Source organism: Hypomesus nipponensis, chromosome 6 (assembly GCF_054491055.1).
Source record: "Hypomesus nipponensis isolate SF chromosome 6, ASM5449105v1, whole genome shotgun sequence".
Classification (NCBI taxonomy): Eukaryota; Metazoa; Chordata; class Actinopteri; order Osmeriformes; family Osmeridae; genus Hypomesus; species Hypomesus nipponensis.
The window spans coordinates 12,596,326-12,619,993 of NC_140366.1; the positions used below are offsets into that span (position 1 = coordinate 12,596,326).

At 47.9% G+C, this 23,668-nt stretch overlaps 1 protein-coding gene across 2 annotated transcripts in view; it reads left to right on the forward strand.

Annotated features, from left to right (window-relative positions):
• The window catches only part of foxo3b (forkhead box O3b), a 32,114-nt gene extending 10,432 nt beyond the window's left edge, over nucleotides 1-21,682 (forward strand). For both annotated transcript variants that reach the window (XM_084699272.1, XM_084699273.1), the window contains exons 3-4: nucleotides 16,675-18,139; nucleotides 18,351-21,682. In XM_084699272.1, the coding sequence (XP_084555398.1) occupies nucleotides 16,675-18,111 (1,437 nt within the window). In that variant the 3' untranslated portion in view covers nucleotides 18,112-18,139; nucleotides 18,351-21,682. The remainder of the gene's footprint in view (nucleotides 1-16,674; nucleotides 18,140-18,350) is intronic.
• Nucleotides 21,683-23,668: the final 1,986 nt, after the last annotated feature.

A 23,668-nucleotide genomic window follows, 5' to 3' on the forward strand; every position in this document is an offset into this window, starting at 1 on the left:
GCGCGCAGATCTTGGTGACATAGGGTGACTTCTGAGGGCCCCTCGCCTACGTACTCACTCTTTTCTCTCTGCCTTCTCTCCTTTCCCCTCTACCCTGCCCTCCCTCCCTGCCCTCCCTCCATTCTTCATACCTCTTCAACGATCACCCTTTTTTTCTTTCCCTCACACTGTCTTTTTCTTCAAGCTCTTTCTCATGTCCTGTTCTTTCAAATGGTGCTTTCTGCTCCCTCACTCTCTCCCCCTTCCTCTTCATTGTTTCCAACCCCTCCTCCCGTCAACTTCTCCATCTCTCTCTTCAAGCCATGGGGGGGGGGGAGGGGCTGTGTATATTTTACAGTGAATGAGTGCTCATGTAACCAACCCTTGTAATTTCCATGGGGACCAGTCTCCTCTCTCCAACAAACATACACTTGAACACGTACATGCATTGCGCACACACACACACACAAAAACACACACACAAAAACACACACACACACACACACACACACATACACACACACACTGGGTTCTAAGTCTGTTATAATGGATTCTCGTCCTGCTGGTCCTATTGGTCAGAAAGGAGCAGATGTTTCCCCAGGGATTCCATGTTGTCCTCACAGTGCAGCTGTAGTGCAGCAGGCCTCATGTGATGCTGGCTTACATCTGGCTCTCTGCAGCCTGTTAGTGCCAGGGACCAGCCAGCCCTTGCCTTCACCTGCTCCAAGCAGGCAATGGCTTACTGCTGTCTGCTTTAGTGACCAGAGAGAAGCAGATGGAGAGAGAGGGAGAAGAAGAGAGAAAGACAGAGAGGGATGGATGGATGAATCCAGTAGGCAGAGCTTTGCACAGATTTTTCAGGGCGGTCTTTGTTTGGGTGGTCTCCAGATGTTTACGGTTCTCCACCAAGAACACTTCACCTGTGCCACAGCACCACACACACCCTCTCCCTCTCTGTAACAGTACCACGATAGTGATCTAAACACAGTAGAGCTTGGCAGTTGGAGAGCTGCGTGTGTTTTCATGTTGACGGGTCAATACCGGTCAGGAATCCATTTTCATGTGAGCACTCCAGTCCAGCTCTGCATTATTCATGGAGCCCACACCGATATGTTGAGCTATTGAGTGATATGCCTGCGAGTGGAGAGAGAGAGAGAGACAGACAGAGAGAGAGAGAGAGAGAGAGAGGGGAGGAAGGGAGAAATAGAAAGAGAGAGCGAGAGAGAGAGAGAGAGAGATATAGAAACAGTGTGAGAAGTAGGGAGAAAGTGAAGAAAAAGGAGAGAGGTAGAGAGAGAGTGAGTGAAGGAGAGAGAATATGTGATTATCATAGTGCAATGACATCACGGCTTCTCTGAAAGGCTTTTAGTCTGATTAATTTACACTGAGCCTCCATGTGTGTGTGTGTGGTCTACGAGAGAACGTCATGTTTGTGTTTGTAGGTGAGAAGGAACCAGTGTGATTATATGTGTATGGTGTGTGTATATTTTAGAGGGTGAAAGATTAGTTCTGTTTTTGTGTGTGAGAGAGTATATGAGTGTGTATTGCTGCATGTGCATGTGTGTTTGTGCGTTTAATTGATACAAATCCATCTTTTCTCTCCGTATGGAGGGCAATATGTGTGTGTGTGTGTGCGTGTCTTCTCTCTCTCACCCATAATCCATCATTCCCAGCCCAGTCTCAGCTGTGTGAGAACAGTATAGGTGTCCATCTCTTTAAATATGGGTTAGTGTGCCTCATACTCCCTCCCTCCCTCCCCCTCCCTGAGGCTGTCCCCTCCCCCTCTTTCATTCCCACACCATCCTGCTCCTTCTGTTTTTCGTTCCCTTTTCTACTCTGACTTCTGTTCCTCTTTTCCTTCCTGTCTCTTGTGGTTAGAGAAAGTATTAGTACTTGAGAATAGAACACAATAGAAACAAATGAAATAGAACTTTAGAATGGACTGGATGAGACAGAGAAACAGGTTTCATTATAGCTGTTAGGTGTGTACATGTGTGTGTGTGTTTGTGTTAGCCAGCCTCTGTTTGAACTCTCTTTGCCCTCTTGTATCAAGAATGCCCTTAATACCAGCATAGTCTTTGTAGTGGTTTAACATTGGAAGTGGTAGGTGTGGGGGTGGAGTGTGTCAGTATGCAGAACAGCTGTCTGTTCGTTTAAATTCACAAGTTTCTGTTTCTAGTCTATAGTTAAGTTTGCACATCTCTAACTGTAAGTGAGGGTTATGTACCAGTGAGGGGTATGGCCCAGTGAGGATTATGTACCAGTGAGGATTATGTACCAGTGAGGGTTATGGCTCAGTGAGGGGTATGGACCAGTGAGGGTTATGTACCAGTGAGGGGTATGGACCAGTGAGGGTTATGTACCAGTGAGGATTATGTACCAGTGAGGGGTATGTACCAGTGAGGGTTATGTACCAGTGAGGGGTATGGACCAGTGAGGGGTATGGACCAGTGAGGGTTATGGCTCAGTGAGGGGTATGGACCAGTGAGGGTTATGGCTCAGTGAGGGTTATGGCTCAGTGAGGGGTATGGACCAGTGAGGGTTATGTACCAGTTAGGGCTGTAACTATAAGGGTTGTGAATACATGAAGCCTTAAGTGTTCCCATGAGGGCTAATGCCATGGCTACAAGTTAAGCTCTCTCTTTAGGATGTTTATAGTTGGTATATTTGGTTGTTGGTCTTTAAGCTCCATGTGGATGATGAGTGCTGGTACACAGCTTGTACTGGCCCAGGAAAGGACTCCCGTCTTGGGCCTCAGCCAAGCAGAGGAACAGGGACAGATATGGAGCACTAATCCAGTCTCTATTAGTATTAGCTAGCATTAGCTGTAGTCTGTCTGCAGTAGCGTTGGCTGTGAAAGAAGGAGAGAGAGGGGGAAAGAGAGAGGAAAGATAAAGTGAGCAATATCCGTTTATTTGTGTCTGTCTGGGCTTCTTAAAGCTCCCACACTCTTCCACACTCTCTCTCTGTCCTCCAGACTCTTTATTCATCCACCTCAGGCCCCTCTATCTTCCCTCTCCTTTCTCATTCTGTCTTTTATCTCCCTGTTTCTTTTCCACCTCTCTCTCTCTCTCTCTCTCTCTCTCTCTCTCTCTCTCTCTCTCTCTCTCTCTCTCTCTCTCTCTCTCTCTCTCTCTCTGTGTGTGATTACTGAAAACTGTACGGAGACAGTGAGAGAGCACCGCAAAGGGAGGCTGTTGCCATTGGCTGGCTGGCACTCCACCCCCACCCATGATTGGCCGGAGGCCTTAGTGTAAGACTCAATCAGCTGGGTGGAAGCGTATGTAGGTCAGTGTGTAGCAATGTGAGCTCTGTTGCTGTCTCTGTCTCTCTATCTCTCTCACTTTTTTTCACACTCGCCTTTTCTTTCTGTACTCACCCTCTCTCTCTTTCTCTTTTTCTCGCCCTCTCTCTTCCCCTCCTCCACACGTTCGCTCTGTGCTGGGCTGTCGTGTTAATTGGCTTGGTTCCAGCTCTGCCTTGCAAACAGAGAGCAGAGAGACTGAGGCAAGAGAGGGAGCGAGGGGGGGGGGGAGAGGTAAGGCGTTGAAAGGAGAGAGGAACAAGAAAGGAGGAGACGAGGAGGGTGAGGTAGAAGTGAAGATGGGGGGGATCACTCAGTGGTGTGCCCTGTTGCACTGTTTGGTGCAATAGTACAGTGTGTCAGTTTGTCTCAGTCACACACATCCATAGACACACACACACACACCATGGTGAACAGAAGAACAGGATGAAAGCCGAGCTGTGGATTCTCAGAGTGTAGGGGGTTACCACGGAATTATAAGAGGAGGGATGGCAGCCTATGAAACTGAGGAAACACGGGAAAGGAGAAGAAAAGAAAGGGGGAGGAGGAGGGAGAGGAGATTGTTTTTACTGGAAACCCCTTTTTCCCCGACTCAGTCAACAGTAGCACCCTCATGTCCCCATCCTACCACCCCTACAATACGTGCGTGTGTTTGTGTCTGTGCACATTCTAGATGTGTGTCTGGCCCAAGGAGAAGCCTGTTCATAGTTGCTTTACTCAGTTCAAAGAGTGAATAATTCACGTTAACCCAAATTCTCCTTCCTTTGGGAGACTCTCTCACACACACACACACACACACACACATACACACACATACACAAACAGGGCATACTGTACTGCACATATGCACTCGTGCATGCAGACACACACACATTCGCCTCCCCAGTCCCGGTCCTACGGCAGTCCCTATGGTCGTCTAACCCAGACAACCAGACTGTAAAAAGCAGACAAAATAAAGTCTAGTACCCTCCAGTTGACTCTGCAACAACTCCTTCCACTCATGTCTGGCTGCGTCTTTCACATTAAAAGTTTCCCTGCAGCAGTGCTATTTCAAGTTAAAAGACCCACATTCTGTGTAGTCAGCATATTAGACTTGCTGCAATGTTAGACTGCCCTCCTTCCACCCCCACCATCTGTACTGTACATTCCTGCCTGTCTGTGTTCCTTACATTAGGGCTTTCACACACACCTACACACACCTACACACACACACACACACAAACACACACACACACACACTACCCCCACAGTATGTTGCCAGCCGTCTCGGAGGCGTTGTATTATTCAGCAGGCTGGTAGACACACATACACACAATACACAAACTACACAACTTCATACACACTTAGCGCTGACTTTATCCTGCCTTTACCCAGTCCACCCAGCCAGCCAGTGACCTACTTAGTACAGAGCACAAGAGAGATCCAGACAGGCCATCTGACTGCAGGCCACGGAGGGACAACTAACAACTAACATGAGCATTACAGTAGAAAAGCAGGGGACAACCAGAAGCTTGCCCTGGGTTGGTTGTCATGGCCTCTCCCTCCTACTTCAGTTCTGTGTGATGATGAGGTGTGATGTGGAGGATGTTAAGAGGTGTTAGTGATGTTGTCATGTACAGGCAATGCATACACACACACACACACACACACACAACCACACATACACACAGCTTGAAACTCACACACAGACAGCTGAGCAAACACACGGATCAAGTACTGCAAGATACTTCACGGAATCACAAACAGCTCTCTGATACACCTTGGAACTCATACATCTTACAAAGCAGCCTTGAAATTGTTAGTGATGTCATGTGACTCCAAGTGACCTGAACATGTGACCACTTCCTCTTTCCTGCAGCCATCCCTGCTGGTGGGTGTCTAACTACACGTGCACTGTTCAGAGCTTCTTGCCATGTGTGTGTGTTTGTGTGTATGTCTGCATGTGGTGTGTGTGTGTGTGTGTGTGAGAGAGAGAGAGAGAGAGAGAGAGAGAGAGAGAGAGAGAGAGAGAGAGAGAGAGAGAGAGAGAGAGAGAGAGAGAGAGAGAGAGAGAGAGAGAGAAAAAAAAGTGCTGAATGGTCACAGTTCTGCTGATGGGGACAATCAGAATGAGGATGTGAGATTTTAAAGCTCTGACCCTGGTTGTATGCTTTACCAGAAGTGAATCCCTCACTATCCTCAGGACATGCAAACCAGTGTGTTTTTAAAGACCTCCAACCGTTTTGCGACTGAACCTTTTATTAGAATGTGTGTGTGCGTTGGTGTGTCTGTGTTAGAGAGTTACTTGTCATGCTGGTTTTTCTGGTTGTCTGGGAGTGGTCTACAGACTGCTCAACTGAAAAGCTTGTCAGCACTTTCTTTTCTTTATATCTCCACACTGAGCTCTACTGCTTACTCTTGCCCCCACCCTTCTCCCTTTATACACACACACACACACACATACACACTCTGTCTTTCTTTCACTCTTTAGCTCTTTCTTTAGAGACTGAGGGAGGGTAGAGGAATTGGCATCATGCCAGTTAGTGCCCCCACAGATCTTTTGTGAGATCTGACTTAGAAAAGAGCTTTTCAGAATGAGAGAGAGGGAGAGAGAGAACAGGGAAGGGAGGGAAGGGGGAGGGTCAGAGAAAAAGCCAAGTTCAGAGATATAGAGGGAAAGGACAGTAAGGAAAAGAAAGAAAGAAATGAAGGCAGAGAGAAGAGAGAGAGAGAGAGAGAGAGAGAGAGAGAGAGAGAGAGAGAGAGAGAGAGAGAGAGTGGAGCCTTATTCATTAGATTCTAGATTAAAGGGATTAGGAAACAAACAACTAGCCTTCCCCTAACTCAGTTTAGCCGGGAATCTACTTTTCCTTCATTCGCTTTCTGTTTCTCTGTCCCTGCCTCTCTCTCTCTCACAAACATTCTCACAGGCTGTAGTTTTAATATGATAATTGTCTAATCGGGATGAGGTCATTGGAAGATGAATGATGTCACTGTGTCAGGAGCAGGTAATTCTGGGTAATTCTGCTGTGAGCTCTTTATCTCACATCACACACACACAGATAAATACAGATTGTCATAGACCCTCTCTCTCTCTATCTCTTTCTCTCTCAAACACACACACTCAGTTGTTAGGTGAATTATTCAGGATTATTATTTTTATTTAATTTCTTATTCATACTGTACAGCATACTGTATTTTGTCTCTTGATATAGTAGCTCATATAAATGAGGAATTATTATTACTACAGGTTTAGATTATGTATTAGATGTTTAGAAAGGCCGCCAAGGATTAACTAATCAATCTGGACCAAATAATTCAAATGTACCTGTCCCTGTACTTGTTACAAATGGTTATAAACTTAAAACTTGAACAGATAAATACACAGATTCACACTGATATTCTCTCTCTCTTTCCCTCTCCCTCTCTCTCTCTCTCTCTCTCTCTCTCTCAGCACCATAGGCTCTATTAATAGCAAACTAATATAAACATAGACTGCTGTGTGTAGGGGAAAGAGCTTCACCTCAGCAAATCAATGAAGGCCACTGTCCACCTGTATGTGTGTGTGTCTGTGTGTATGGGAGGAGGGGATGGGTGGATGTGAAACCTTCAATGGAAATATGCATGTATTTACCCGATGCCCTTGAGCCTTTGTGTAGGTAGGCGTGTGTGTGTGTGTGCGTGTGTGTGTGTGTGTCCACATGTGTGTTTTGTCACGTATGAGGCAGTGTTACTACTAAGCTGTGATCGCCTGACAGAGCAGGGACAAAGAGAGGGATGGAGGAGAAGGGAGGAGAAGGAGGAGGAGGAGGAGGAGGAGGAGAGGGCCTCTCATGTCCTCGATGACCCCCACACCACACCGGGTGTATGGAGACATGCACCCTCAAACAACCAGCAGGGCAGCATTTTGATTCACCATGCCTGGGATCAGGATAAACGCTGGAATCGAAGGCCAATCCAGTTCACTTGTTCCTTAATATAATTCAATTACAAACTCCATGACAAAACCTATCATTACTTGATCACTTCACACCCTCTATAACATGAGATAGTCTTCCATGGATAGACAGAGGGACAAAGTAGTGTATGCGTGTGTGTCACAACACACGTCCACCTATCATGTGACGTCCGGATTATTTTCTATGTTTAGAGTGCTCCTGTCAGCACTGCATAGAGCACATACGCACACAAACACACGCACGCACACATTTCCACACCACACTCGTTAAATCAACCGATAAACAGACTTCACAACATTCAGATTGATATGGATTGATGGCAGTGAGAGTGGGATGGAGATGGAGAGATGGAGAGGCGTGTGGAGAGAGGAGCCATCTCAGCAGAGCTGTGTGTGAGGCCTGGGACACTTCACCTCACCTGGCCCCAGGTGGCTGGGATTCATAAACCTAAAACACTTCCACAAACTGTACGTGCACATACACACACACATGAACATGATACATATGGATAACACCCAGGTAATGGCCTGAGTCTGGTCATGCGGGACAGGGAAGCAAGCTTCTCTGCGCCGCAGAGCTAGCAGACACTGCTGTCACAGAGGAGACCGGGGAGAAGATAGGGGACGGAGGTGAACAGTGATCAAGACAGATTCAAGAACACAGAGGGAGAAGGAGAGTGAGAATGTTAGGGATTGAGAATACTCTTGTCACATGAAACCAGGAAGTCATGTGACCCGACCGACAGGCAAGAGTCTGTGTGTTGTGCGTGCGCGCTTGCGCACACAATGTGAACTCAGCAAAGGTCTCACCCAATGTTAAAACACAGCTACACACAAATACACAATACCAGCCACCTTGTGTTTGTGTGTGTTTGTGTATGCACACAATGTTAACTCAGCAAAGGTTGGAGTCTCCCCCAGAGTTGAAACACAGCTACACACTAACACACAATGCCAGCCACATGGTGTGTGTGTGTTTCTGTCACTGATAAGTAAGTCCCCCCTCCCATGTGTATAACTCAGCTGTGGAGTGGGAGGAAGAGAGCTGACAGCCTGGAGGTGCTGAGCTCAGCAGAGAGGGAGCCAGACACACACACGCACGCACAAAGGATGGATGCACACACAACTCCCCCCACCCCCCCCCCCCCACACACACACACACATATACAAAGATAGAGACGCATACACCTACACACAGTTGAATCAGTTGAAGTCAGGTCAGGCATGTTTGTGGTACACTGAAACATGGACCTCCAGAGCTGTTCCTCTCCAAATGCACACACACCAAACACACACACACTAAACACACACACCAAACACACACACACACACACACTAAACACACACACCAAACACACAGAGACCTATTTGTGTGACCCCATCTTCTTTTACTGTTCCCCAGGTTGGTGTGATGGAGGGAAAGGTTTATGTTTAGATATGGTTATAAAAGTATTCTCTTGTTGTTCTTATTTTGGGGTTACTAAGTAGCTGTGCTTTGTGTTTGATTGTTTTGCAATGTGTTTGTACTATTTTATTTTAGTGTGTCTGTGTGTGTGTGTGTGTGTGTGTGTGTGTGTGTTTTTGTGAGTGAGAGTGTATGTGTGTACAGTATGAAAGGGTTTGTAGAGTATAGTATATGATTGGGGTGTGGTCCATGGTGTGTTTGCTTATAAAGTTGCAGTGTGTGTTATTGAGCCTTGTTTTGAGCTATATCCAGTCCAAAGTAAAATTCACCAGGGCCCCATCTCTAATTACTCCCAGATGTGGGCAGGGCTACAGTACAGCATAGGAGCCCCAAAGCACACACACACACATCCACACACTTCAAATACATACTCTATACTACACACTACACTACACCCTATACTACCTCCATTACACCAAACCCCCCCACCCTATTGTTAGATTTCACCATCAAACTGAACACCATCCTTTCTCCTTCTCCAATGTCTGGTATGTGAGTGTGTGTGTATGTTTTTTAGCACTTGTAGGAGGCTAAATCTAGGAGGGCATTTGTAGGAAGAAGGGGGGCAGGGAAGGGGGAGGTTTAGGAGGTGGGGTGGGTTGGGTTGAGTGAAAGGGAGGCATGGAGAGGTCATTTTCGGGAAACAGTTGGGAAATCAAGGAATTCCCTCCCCCCCCACACACACACACAAAGAAACACACACACATGTTTACTGGGGTAGTGAACCTCAGCCAACCCCTTTCCCAGGCGTAAAACATATACACCCCTATGTGCCTTCCTCAGTCGCTCCTAACCTAGCTCCCTCCCTTTCCCTTCCTCTCTCCTTGCATACATGCTGTTCTGACCTACACAGCGACCCCTCCCTTCCTCCCTCTACAGCCTGCCTCTTTCCCTCAGCTCTCCATCTCTCTCCTTCTTCCACCTATCCATCTTCTTCCATCATTGTCCCTCTCTTTGTCCTGAACAGTGAAGCTAGAACTCCTCTGCCCAACCCCCCCACCTCACGGCCCTCCCCCCACCTCACTGCCCCCCCTCCCCCATTGAATGGGACTGTAATTTATCATGTAGGCATCATGGCTCTTTAAATCCCCAGAGCTCACGCGTACATGCACACACATGCTTACACACACGCACACACACACACTCACTCACTCTCTCTGTTCTGGTCTCATTAATCATGTATCCATGTGGAAAAGCCCCTTCATGTGTACCTCTGTCCATTTGAGTCTGTACGTATGTGTGTTGGTGTGTATTTGTGTGTAGTTGTTCAGTATAACTCCAGTATTCCAACAGTCTCCACTGTGTTTACCTTAGTACGCCTGCATAGTACCACTTGGGGTTCCAGATAATAGCGTGTGTGTATGTGTGTGAGTCTGTGTTCTCTCTCTCTGCTGTGTGTGTGTGTTTTCACTATGTGTGATCCATACACCCACACTTCGACACCACAACCTCACGTGACTGTCACCAGGAGCGTTATTTTTAGACAGGATGTGGAAACAGAGAAGGTTCTTCAAAAGGACATGGTGTGGGGCCTCGGCAGGGCCATGTAACACACACTTGTCACACACACTCACACGTGCGCACACACAAACTCATCTACAACTCTCACCTTCACCTAGATATTAGAAGACAATTCCCAGGCAGTGGACAACAAACAGTAATTTCATCTGGTATTGAATTGAGAATGGGAATTGTAGTTTCACTAGGTACTGCATTTCTCTCTAAGGATCAGTGGGGTGAGAGAGAGAGAGACAAGTTCAAATGGAGAGAACATCTCTGAGAGAGAGAGAGAGAGAGAGAGAGAGAGAGAGAGAGAGAGAGGGAGAGAGAGACAGGTTCAGAGAGAGACATCTTTGCTTGACTTTCTTTGGATCCTAACGTTTTGTTCCATGCCTGTCTCGCTCCCTCGTTCTTGCAAACCTCTCTATCTCTCTCCCTCTGTTGCGGTGATCTGGGCGTGTGTGTGTTCTTGGCAGGAGTACTCGGGCAGGAGACTTCAGGACGTTCTGTGCTGGAGCTGTGTTGATAGAGCACAGAGGGGCCGTCCTGTCCTGCCCCTAACTGAACCGCGCTAAACTGGAGAACACATCCCTTCCACACTGGAATACACACACTTCTGAAACACATATTGGCGAATGCAGCCCTACCATGACCAATACCATTATACAAACAAAGATGCTATTCAATGAAGCTAAGCTAAGTCAGGTGCATGGTGTGTCTACGTGTGTGTATGCGCAGTGTGTGTGTGTGTGTGTCTTTCCATGTTTGTTTATGTTATGAATGCTTTATCAGTCGGCACATATATGTAGTGTGTGTATGTGTGTGTGTATATACATGTGTGTTTTTGTTGAAGCCCCTTGTCTAAACCAAGGTGAATGCCCTCTTAAAAACACAGTGACCCACTGACGGGTCACTATGACAGCACAAGAGACCATGTCTCTTTCTGTGATTGGTTCTACCATGTGGGCTGGGTTGGCCAACACCCTCATTCTGGCCATCTGGATTGGAGGAGACGGAAAAGTAAACAAGCAGCTCTTTTAACATGTGGTGTTACACGACAGGCGGCTCCCGAAATGTATGGATTGCACGTGCCGGTGTGTGTGTGTGGTAGCTGGGCCTCTTTAATGAATGACAGAAGCAAGCTGTCTGTAACTTCAAGGGGTCCGAACCTAATGAAAATGAGGCCTACCTGTGTGTGTTTGCATGTGAGTGTGTAGTTGTGTCTGTACTGTAACTGGCATCTACTATGTGACATTAATGGTAGCCACTCAGAGACAGAAACATTGTGAAAAGGAGAGATAATAGAGGAAGGAATGGAGTTCTGGAGCCACCTTCCTTATTCTGACCTCCAGACCCCATTCAGTGGACGCACAGCCACTTACACACCCACACACGTACACACACACTCACACACATAAACAGAGAGCCCAACCCTGTCCGGAAAGAGCAGATTTGATTGAACAGAATGGAATGTTCTCTCTTCTTTCCAGCACTCAGGGCAGCTGGAATTGTGTGTGTTATACGTGTGTGTGAATGTGTTGACACGCCTGTGTGTGTGTGTGTCTGTGTGCGTGCGTGAGTGGGAAGGGTTACAGTATAAATAACTATGTTCTAACTGTGCTCTCCTCCCTGCTCTGTATCAACTACTACCCTACAGAATATTTTTAAATCACCTCATGCAAGTCAAAAATGAGTTTGTCCATTCTCTCTCTCTCTCCATGTCCTCTTTTGATCTATCTGTATCTCTTCACTTTCTTCCTCTCTTTCTCCTCATTATTTCTTTATTTTGCCCTACTCTCTATCCCTAACTCTATCGAAGAGATGTATTTGCACACACACACACACACACACACAGAACACAGACATGCACACACAGATCTTTACCTGTTGCTCAGTGAATCTCTCTAATCTGGTCTTTGTAGGGAGTCCCCAGATGTGGGAGGCAGGACTGATGAAGCGAAGCTTCACCATGACTACATAGTTACATAAGCATTGTTTGACTACTCTGGACACTGTTGACTTTAGACTCAGATTATCCTGGGTTTACATAACGTCAGGTACTGGGTTTGACCACACACACTCTTGAGTGACATTGTCATGATAAGTACACGAGAAGTGTGAAACTCATGTCACTGGAGGCAGCCAATCAGCAGTGGCTTAGCTGTATCGAGGGAGGAGCTGTGGTTAAGAGCCTTGTTGGACACTTTGACCCCTTTCTCCCTTCCTTCATCCCTGCTGATACTGTCACTTTCTGGCCCTGAGATATCCTCCAACACAGTGGGGTACCCAGCTGGCAGGGTGTCTGTCTGTGTGTGTCTGTCTGTCTGTGTGTGTGTCTGTGTGGGTGTGTCTGTGTCTGTCTGTGTCTGTCTGTGTCTGTCTGTGAGTGTGCAAACGTGTGCGCTAAAACGAGAAGTATCAGGTCCAGGGCCATGTTAATACCACCCTGCTCCTGCCACACAAAGCTGGTTGTGGTCGTAGTTAGCTTGTGTTGGGGTTAGTTAGCTTGTGTTGTGTTGGTGTTAGTTAGCTTGTGTTGTGTAGGGGTTAGTTAGCTTGTGTTGTGTAGGCTTAGGGTGTCTCCGGTGTTCGTGCAGGGTTAGTGGTTTTGTGGTTTGTCTTCTGGTGTGAAGGGGTAGTGGTAGTTAGTTAGGATGTGTCTGCAGTAGAGCGCAATCTTTGGAATCAAAAGCTTGAAATTCAAGGTAAACTCACAAATTATACAAACAACCAAATATAGTGATGAGAAGGAGAGAGAGAGTACAAGAGAGTAAAAGAGAGTGTGTGAGAGAGAGAGAGAGAGTAAGAGAGAGAGAGAGAGAGAGAGAGGGAGAGGGAGAGAGAGGGGAGAGGGAGAGAGAGAAAGAGAGATTCCTAGCGTGGTTGCTGACAGTGATGAATTGTTCCCACATGTTGCTGACGGACAAAAAGGCCTCTGTGCTCCAAAGCTCTGGCTGCAGCTGGTGTGTCCACGTACACACACACACGCACGCACACGCACACAGACACACACACATGCACCCCCCCCCCACACACACACAGCTGGTGTGTTCATTTAAGAGAGCAAGGTAAAAAGGCAAGGGGAGGTTTCATGCTCACACAGTGAGGCGGAGAGGCCTCCAGTGATGGAGGGAAAAACAGAAGAGAAAAAATAGAAGAAAAAAGTGCAAGAATCTGTCAGTTACACATTAGCTTTGGAGCAGGCGAGAAGCACAGGAATAACCATGTGGTTTTCCCTGGTGAGTGTGTGTGAGTATGTTCGAGCTGTAGGCTTCACAGGGCTATTCATGAATCACAGCCACTGTCTCAGTGAGACAGTTTTCTTAATGGGCTTTAGGAATAACCCATAGGAGCATGTGTAGTAGATGTAAACACACACACACCCACAAACACTCTCTCAATCTGTCTCTCTCACACACACACACACACTCTCTAGCTCCTCAGTGGTATAGTCCTTCCTGATGAAGGATATGAGCTGCGTCTTGGAAAGAAGTGGGAGACGAAGAGAGGAAGCATTAAACAAGACCCCCTGTTGGCAGTGAGGGGGAAGAAGGGAGGGAGGATTTATGTAGTGTCAGGGATTGGCAGCTATATGTTAACAGAAACTTTGAGATTCAATGTTATTTTCTCTCTCTCTCTCTCTCTCTCTCTCTCTCTCCTCTCTCTCCCTCTCCCTCTCTCTCTTTCTCTCTGTGTCCCACTCTCCATCCTCCTTTTCTCTACATCCCTTTTTTTTAGCATTTTTTTCACAAAACTTTATTGACTTGTTCCTTTATTTACATGGCCATAGCAGCTGGAAGTGCTTAGCGTCTGTGTGCATTTGTGTGTGTGTGCTCGTGTGTATGTGTGTGTTCGTGCTAGCGTGTGTGTGCTTTCTCGTGCTGTTTGTCAAAAAGGCGTCTAATAAAACAGCCTTACGTCAGCTCTCAGGAGAGACTTGCTCCAGATAAACATTGGTCTCTGTAGTCATCTTACCTCCGATACACGTAAGTACACACTCATGTACACACACATTCACACACACATACTAAATTTTGTGTACAGTAAACACACACACACATTTATTGGAACACACGTGTTACACACTGTTATTTACATTTACGTTTTCATGCGCCGTAAAGCGAGTGTGAGTAAAGATTACATATGTATAACCACACACACATATTCAAGATTACAAGTCAGTCAAGCAAGAGACAGAAAGAAGGGCCTTAACAGAGTAATACCATGGTAACACCAGAGTAGTAACAGAGTCACGTCTTCTCTCAGTGCACTCTCACCCTGGACCTGAGCGAGAGGTCGTCTGGAATAACAAGATCTGGATTCCCACAAAACCTCTAAATAGCTGTTGGCTGCTCATGGACTTGAACTGAGGTCTGTTGTGGGAGAGAAAGACAGGCAGAGGGGCAGCGGGACAGAGAGAGAAGAAGAGAGACGGAAAAAAAGAAAGAAAGAAAGAAAGAAAGAAAGGAAGCGAGGAGGAAGAAGGTTGTTTTCCTTGGAGGCCGGGCTGTGTTATACGCTGTGCCCCTGTGGGGCCATTCTGAGCCATGTGTTTGAGAAACAACAGAACGGCAACAGCACAAGAAGGAGGGGAAGAGCGAGGGAGAAAGGAGAAAACAAGAAGACAGATATGGGTGGATATGGCCAATACAGAAATATGGTGTAGAACAGTATTCTTTGCGGCTGCCCATGTAAACACTGTTTTGGACTGTAAGAGTGTGTTTTCATATCTGTATGAAGAACCAACACACAGTGTGGGACACATACACAACACATAACACACATACTGTGTCTTAAACCTGCTAACAGAAGGGACAAACTACTATGGGAGACAGTCTCTCCTTGTCCCTTTATGTGCGAGAGGATAACCCATAAAATGTGAATACTTTCTTTATCTCTCTCTCTCTCTCTTTCTTTCCCTCTCTCTCTCTCTCTCTCTCTCTCTGTCTCTCTCTCTCTCTCTCTCTCTCTCTCTCTCTCTCTCTCTCTCTCTCCCCCCTCTCTCTCTATCTCTCTCTCTCTGTGCTGACATTTGAGAATGTCTCTGTGTGGGTGTGTTGTGTTTTTATCGTTATCCTTTCATAAATGGGCCATAGTATGTTAGCTCAAGCCACCAGATGGCTGTGTGTGTCCAGATGGACATGTGTAGATGTTTGTGGTTCACTAGTGGGGGAGTTCAGATCATGTGGTCGTGTTGTTATGAAAGACCTTCTCAGCGTAACCACTGCAGGATCCTCTCTATCCCCATGTCCAGGTCTGCCCCCCCATCAGAACCCAGTTACCCAGTCCTGGAATACAGGACCTCGTATGTGTGGTCCTCCAGTCCAGGGTCAGCCTGTGAGACAGAGTGGGCATCCACAGTGTTGTCAGTCACCGAGACGTTAAATCAAGTCTCTGTTGACTATCACACTCACACACAGCGGACCTTACAGTGCATACCTTCCTCTGTCCCCTCTGGCCTCGCTCCCTTCTCTCACATCGACCTCCTTCATCCCTCTCTCTCTTCCTACCTTCCCCCCTCATTCCCGCCCTCCTAATCACTCTCCCTTGTGTCATCCCTACTTCCACAAATGCTCCTCAGATGATTTGTACATCAATACATATGAACTAGATAAACAAACAATGACATCACAGTGACATCAGGAGGAAGTGAAGACTTCACATATCTGCTTTATAAACTAGTGCATGTGGTCATGAGGAGTGAGGTGTGTGTGTCTGCTGGTGTGTGTGTGTAGCGAGCCTGTGTTCTCCCTGTAACAACATGAAAGGAGCTTCTCACTGATCAATACACATCTGTGACATCTCACACACCCATCCCAACACACACACACACACACACACAGACACAGACAAACACCCACACATTCCCACCGCTGACACATTTGACACACACTTCAAGAGCTTGCTCATTACACAACCCCTAGACTGGGGTCTCTTTGTGTGTGTGATTAATAATGGAGCCTGCAGCAGCCCCACACAGACACAGCAACACCAGCCGCACACGGAACAGTAGCAATATTCATGCTAACTGTTGCTATGTACTCTTGCAGTCTGTCTGCTTCAGACTAACAGCCCAGTAGCTGCCTTTCCAATCAATACTGCTGGGCTGGATGAGAGCCAGTGAGTCAGTGAATGCTGAATCCACACCTGAAAAGAAATAGAACGGATCAATCATAATGACATGCATGTCATTGGGGGGTCAGATGGCTGAGCGGTTAGGGAATCAGGCTATTAATCAGAAGGTTGCCGGTTCGATTCTTGGCCGAGCAAAAATGACGTTGTGTCCTTGGGCAAGGCACTTCACCCTACTTGCCTTGGGGGAATGTCCCTGTACTTAGTGTCAGTCGCTCTGGATAAGAGCGAAAATGTTAAATGTAAATGCATGACTTGCCCAATTGCTTCCAAATATTTATTTGTAACTGGACTCTAACGAAATCTCTCTCCTTCTCTCCTTCCTCCCTTCCTTCCTTCTTTCCTTCCACCTTGCAGAACTCCATCCGCCACAACCTATCCCTCCACAGTCGTTTCATCCGGGTCCAGAATGAGGGAACAGGGAAGAGTTCCTGGTGGATGATCAACCCGGAGGGGGGGAAGGGAGGGAAGGCCCCTCGCCGCCGCGCTGTCTCTATGGACAACAGCAACAAGTACACCAAGTCCGCCCGCGGCCGGGCAGCCAAGAAGAAGGCCGCTCTGCAGGCGGCGGCAGCGGCAGCCGGCGAGGGGGGCGGGGACAGCCCCTCGGGCCTGTCCAAGTGGCCCGGCAGCCCCACGTCGCGCAGCAGCGAGGAGCTGGACGCCTGGACCGACTTCCGCTCACGCACCAACTCCAACGCCAGCACAGTGAGCGGGCGCCTGTCCCCCATCATCGCTAACCAGGAGCTGGACGAGGTGCCCGACGACGAGCCGCCACTCTCACCCATGCTCTACTCCAGCCCCGGCAACGCCGCCGGCGCTCTGTCGCCTGGCAACGCCGGCGCCACGCCCAACAGCAAGGCCCTGCCCGCCGAGCTGCCCAGGTTGGCGGACCTGGCAGGCACCATGAACCTGAACGACGGGCTGACCGACGACCTGATGGAGGAGCTGCTGGACAACATCACCCTGGTGGCTCCGCCCCCTGCGGCCGGCGTCCAGCGAGGCTCCGCAGGCTTCGTGTTCAGCGGCAAGCCCTCCTCCATGGGTCCGCCCTCGCCTGCCTCCCCCGCCTCCTCCACCTCCCCCGCCAACGGCGCCAACGGCGGCTACACCAACTCCATCTTCGGGCCGCACGCGGCAGGCTCGGCGCTCCGGCCCGCCCCCATGCAGACCATCCAGGAGAACAAGCAGACATCCTTCTCCTCCATCTCCCGCTTTGGCAGCCAGACCCTGCAGGACCTGCTCAACGCGGACGGACACGTCCACAGCGACGTCATGATGACCCAGTCGGACCCGCTCATGTCGCAGGCCAGCTCCGCCGCCGTCATCTCCCAGAATTCTCGGCGAGGCCTGATGCTGCGCAGTGACCCCATGATGTCGTTTGGCAGCGCAGTGGGTGGCCAGGGCGGGCTCCTGAACCAGATCAACCACAACCAGGGGCCCAGAAGGTCCCTGAACGGGGTGCTGAACAACGAGGCCAGCAGTCAGGCCAACAGCAAGCAGCAGCTGCTCCACTCCCCACTGGGAGGGAACGGCTCGTCCTCCACCATGATGATAGACTCCTCCCTCTTCCTGAACGGCACAGGGGGCGGGGGCATCTGCCTGGGCCAGGATCGCTTCCCCACGGACCTGGACCTGGACATGTTCAACGGGAGCCTGGAGTGTGACATGGACTCCATCATCAAGAACGAGCTGATGGAAGCCGACGGGCTGGACTTTAACTTTGACTCTCTCATCAACATGAACAGCTTCGGCAGCACCAAGCACGGCTCCCAGAGCTGGGTCCCTGGCTGAGGTTCACACACTGGAGCGGGCAGATCAGGTATGCGTGGGTTATGTGTGTGCGTGTGCGTGCGTGAGCTTTGTGTTTGTGTTGTGTGTGTGGCCTCTGTGTATGGGTGGGTGTGCTTTGTGTGTGTGCAGCTGTATCTATTTTCTTTGTCTATTCATGTTCAGTAAGTCCACGTGTTGATTTCCCTCATAAACCCCCTGACATCCTTTTGTTATCTTGTTATCTCTCCCATCTTGTCCAGGTATCCAAACTGTAGCAAAGAGAACATCAGACACCAAACGTCCTATCTGCCAAACCTGCCATTAGCACAACATAGAGGAATACGACCCTGCCTGTTTACAAATGAGAACACTACTCCTCACTCCCTTCTCTGACGGCCCGTCGGCCCTGTCCCAGACAAACACTCATGCCGTGTGTCGGCTCACCTCGGGCTTCCTCGGCTCCAGCAAAACAACACGATAAACAAACTAGCAAGCAGGATGTGAAACCATCGCAAGAAACTCATCTCAGAATTATGCAATCTTCCTTTGAGACAAAAACAATAACCACCACAAGACAAATATCCATGGATTTCAGAAATAGACTGCTTTCTGGATGCATGGGTTCCGGGTAGGGTGAAAAGACTCGTGGCTATCATGGTTGGTTGTAGTGTACAGTGCACTTGTTCCTGTTGAAGAAAAAAGATAAAAGTTAAAAAAAAAAAAAAAGTGATGTGGTGTAAATCGAATAACAGTGGTTCTCTGGGGTGTGTTATGTTTAAAATCTTCCCTTTGTTTTCACTCAGTGATTTGAAATGTTTCATGTTTGTTTTTGGACTTCCTGTTTAGCATCACTGTTTCCTCGGCAGCATACATGTCTATGTGTTCAAAGTATTGATGAAATGATGATGAAGACGAAGAGTGAGGGAAACTATCTGCACTCAAACATACAAACCACACACACACACACACACACACACTCACCTCGCCCCAAATGACAAGACTCCAAAGCTCTTAGGGAGTGGATCTCACAACACAATGCACTTCAACTCTTTAATTGTTTGGTTATAAATTTTTTAATAGTTTGATTAGTTCATTTTTAAACAACTTACCATATATTGAAAACCACATATTAATGATACAATTATCCTAGTATCCTATCGAATACTATATAGAGAGAGATTGTTATCTTTTGTGTGTATCTAACTGTAAACAAAAAAAAAGAGAAAAAAGAGAAACAGATAGCAGGATGTAGCCATTCACCTCTTTGGCGCAGCATGGTCATGAAGGAGGGCAGGGGTTCAGTAGGAGGGGCTTAGGCTTTCCGAGCTATTGGCGGGGTACCGCCAAGTTTGTTTGACACAGCATACTATGTAGCCAAAATATAAAACCTACGTGCTAGCGTAGCGAACATTTCCACGCCATAACGGGTGCTATGTTGACAGTGTTGAGTCCAGGCCATGGAGAACAAGACCTGCGTTTTACCTGCAGGACTGCAGAACCTGGGACTGCAGCCGTAGCATGGCAGGGGGCGGAGTCTATAGATGGAGGGGGGAGGTTGTACTTTTAGATCCTCCCCCCTCTGGCGGCCACTCTTTCCTCTTGAACTAAAAACTATAAGCTATCTGTGTATAATTGCCAAATTACTTGAAACATGTACGTACAGTAGGAGATGCTGGCAGCCAAAAACACAACATAACAACACATGAAAACACACTTACACACACGCACACACACAGTTATGCAGACACATAGCTAGAATAAAGAGCAGGGATGTGTGTTTAACTCTGCTGTGTTTTTGTGGTGAGCAGGTGGGTCTTGTTATTATGCATATGTCCATCACTCAGGGGATAGGAGGAGACAGACCATCATTTGAACAGCAGGTTCCATCTCCATGGTATCTAAGAACATTTGTTGGCGGAAAAAAAATACAATTAAATGCTTGTGTTGTGAACTTCAAACCTGTGAACTTAGACTGCCTCCAGGAAGAGGGGTTAAATCAAAAGAGCTAATCAGGTTGAAGACCAGCTTTCTCACTGGGTTCTGTTGGTTTGGTCTTATAAGTCTTTCTCCTCACCTTGGTCACATGTCACACCCCATCACACACACCTTACAGGCACGCTTGGGGATTTTTCAAGCCCCTGTATCTCATAAGTGTGTGTTTAAGTGTGTACGTGAGTGTATGTGTGTGTGCAACCATGAAGTTTATTGTTTCCTGTTCATTTTTGTCTCACGAGGATATGTTATCCTTGGTTAGCCCCCATGTCATGCAGCCTCTGTGCGCATGACTGTACGCATCATGAACTGTATGAAATGCATGTATATATATATATTCATATATATATATATATACTCCCTCGATGTCCTACTATACTGAGGTAGTACTTGACCCTTTGGTTTCTGTGATTCCTTGGAAGGTAGAGATGAAGAACTAGAAAGTGAGCCACCATGACTTGGGGGGTGGGGGGGGGCGGGGTACAACTGAGTTAGGGTTAGGGGATGGGCTGGGGAGGGGGGGGTAAAATGACAGGGTCGAAAAGGAAAACAGAAAAATGACAGCCAGTCACCATTTATGTAGCATCTCTGGCAGCCCTCTGTGTCCAGGTAGCTCCACGGAGGGCTGCCCTGTTGTGTAAAATAATGTACAGATGTGTATGTTCCGCCTCAAAGCTGAGCTGATGGAGTGTGTGCATGGCTCGGTATGATCATCCACTGTAGCAATGCTACCTGAGGTTTAGTGCATGACCCCTTGACACCTGATCCTCCTACCCACCCCTGCCTGTGCCCCGTCCCAAACAGCACCCCATCCTTACCCTTGCCTATGTAGGCCTATGGTGCCCAGTGCTTTGGGAAACACAAGCAGACACAAACACATAACAGTGTAAACACTCTAATATCAGATTGAACATAGCGCACATTACACAACCACACAGGCACACACCAACCTTCCAGATAGCCTACAGTATATGTGTGTGTATCAATTACTAGTGTGTCTACTGTGAATATACTGTTGCTGATGCAAAGGTCAACTTGGTGTTCCTAACTTCCATGGCCGACACAGAAAGGCCTCCACTCACTCTGCACACAGTAGCAAGTTCTACAAAGATCTAAAAGCGTTATTCTCCGAAAATAACCTTCATGACCATACCTCTGACATCTGTAACCAACAACATTTCTAGAACCTTCTACAACCTTGACAGCATGTGTGTCTGTGCTAGGGCTGGGTGGTGCTTCGGGTGCTTTATGGGTGGCACATCCCAGACACACACACACACAGTACCCCATGAGCAGAAGAAAAGCTAAGTCAAACAGGAGATGTACCACTTGCTTACTTAGTCAGAAGACGCTCCCTCCTCCCATGTTCCCATGTTCAAAGATCCTCACTTCAGCCCTGCCATCTTTGTAAGCCAACCCTACCCCCCCCCCCCAACCTTTTTTCCCATGTCACACATTGACCCCTGACGTCTGACCCTGTAGTAATCTGGCTTCTAGTTGTTAGTGGGTATTTTTTCCTGTGTATTCCATTTTGAATTGTAATCTAGTTTGTATAAGAAATGGTGCGCATGTAAATAAAGGCTGGTGCAGACCCACTCTCCTTCCTGTTCCCAGGCTCATCTCTTAAATGTATTACATGTTCTTCTCTCCTGTAGACTCACTGTTGCGACACCTGTAACACGATTCTCTTCTTGTCCAACTACAAGGGTAGGGGTCAGGACAACTAAAGGTCACCAGAGGTCACAGGGGGGTCAAGACAATTTAGGGAACCTCCTACCTCTTTGCGCTCTCTCTCAGAGGGTTTCTCCATCTCTGTTACCTTCTTACTTTAGTTAACAAAATTTTTTAAATACAATTTCAACGTGCTGTCTTTTCTTCCCTCCTTCTTTTCTCTGTCTCCTTTTCTCTCTCTCCCTCCTTCTTTGTCTGTGCCACACTACCTCACACTGTCCCTTCTTCATTTCATCCCCATCTCCATTTTATCCTCATTTCTTCTGCTTGTCTTTTTCCTGGTTCAGAGGTTCCATGTCAGTGAGCTCAGTAAATGTCAGCCTGGCTTTACTGTAATGCAGGAGGCAATTAACCCAGCAGTCCCAGAGTTCTCCTGAGTATCGCTCACCAACCCAAGGACATGGATGACTCAGGTTCTGTACGTCGGATGAGTGTGTGTCTGGTTGCATGGATGTGAGTGTTTGTGTGGGTGGGTGTTTCCATGGATGTGTGTGTTTACATGGATGAATGTGCATGTGTATTTGTTTGCATCGATGTGTGTGTGTTTATGTGGATGTCTGTATGTGTATGTTGACGGATAGGTGTGCTTACTTGTGTGTTTGTGTGTGTGCAAATGTGTGTGTGAAGTATCATGGTAAAAGAGTAGATGTTTTTGGAGACCGAGATTTAATTACTATCGTGTTTACTGTTTGATTGGCGTGTAATTCTACCCAGTAGATACTGAGGGAGCATGAGCTGAAGATTGTGTGTGTGCGTACATTTAAGTGTGTTTGTGTGTATGTGTGAGACTAAGTGTCTGTTATTGTAATGTCATCTTTCCTCCCATCTCCTACTCACCCACACCCGCATGGGGTGTAGCCCAAGGATAGCTCCTGCAGATTGAGGCAGGGGATGGAGGCTGGAGAGAAAGGCAGGGGATGGAGGCTGGAGAGAAAGGCAGGGGGTGGAGGCTGGAGAGAAAGGCAGGGGATGGAGGCTGGAGAGAAAGGCAGGGGATGGAGGCTGGAGAGAAAGGCAGGGGATGGAGGCTGGAGAGAAAGGCAGGGGATGGAGGCTGGAGAGAAAGGCAGGGGGTGGAGGCTGGAGAGAAAGGCAGGGGATGGAGGCTGGAGAGAAAGGCAGGGGATGGAGGCTGGAGAGAAAGGCAGGGGATGGAGGCTGGAGAGAAAGGCAGGGGATGGAGGCTGGAGAGAAAGGCAGGGGATAGAGGCTGGAGAGAAAGGCAGGGGATGGAGGCTGGAGAGAAAGGCAGGGGATGGAGGCTGGAGAGAAAGGCAGGGGATGGAGGCTGGAGAGAAAGGCAGGGGATGGAGGCTGGAGGGGGGCTGGAGATAGAGGCTGGAGGGGGGCTGGAGATAGAGGCTGATGGGGGAGGACATACATAGTTAAGCCTGCCTCTGAGCTGCACTAATTGCTGTTGGCCTCATGAGGAGGGATTCGTGACAGCGAGAGACCCGAGAAGTGAGCTATCGTAAATGATACCTCTGTTTGAATGGGTGTGTGTCTGTGTGTGTGTGAGAGATACCTGTGTGTGTCTACGTGAGAGTGTGTGTGTGTCTGTAGATGAGGGTGTGTGTGTGTGTGCGAGTGCTGCAGTGAGATGATGTCATCTCTGTAATGGAACACTGGCACAGAGTGCTTGAGAGATCTCCTGCGGCATTTCAACTCCATTCACTCACTTTGATCAACATCATTAAGGCTGATTTCAGGCCAGACCCCAGTCACTCACAGCACCCTTCACTACACACATACTGTCCATGCTCAATAAGGCTTTTATATATCTATCTGTCTCACACACAATCGTTTTCTCTATATTTCTGTCTCAATGTCTCTCTCTGACAAGGACTGGAAAAAG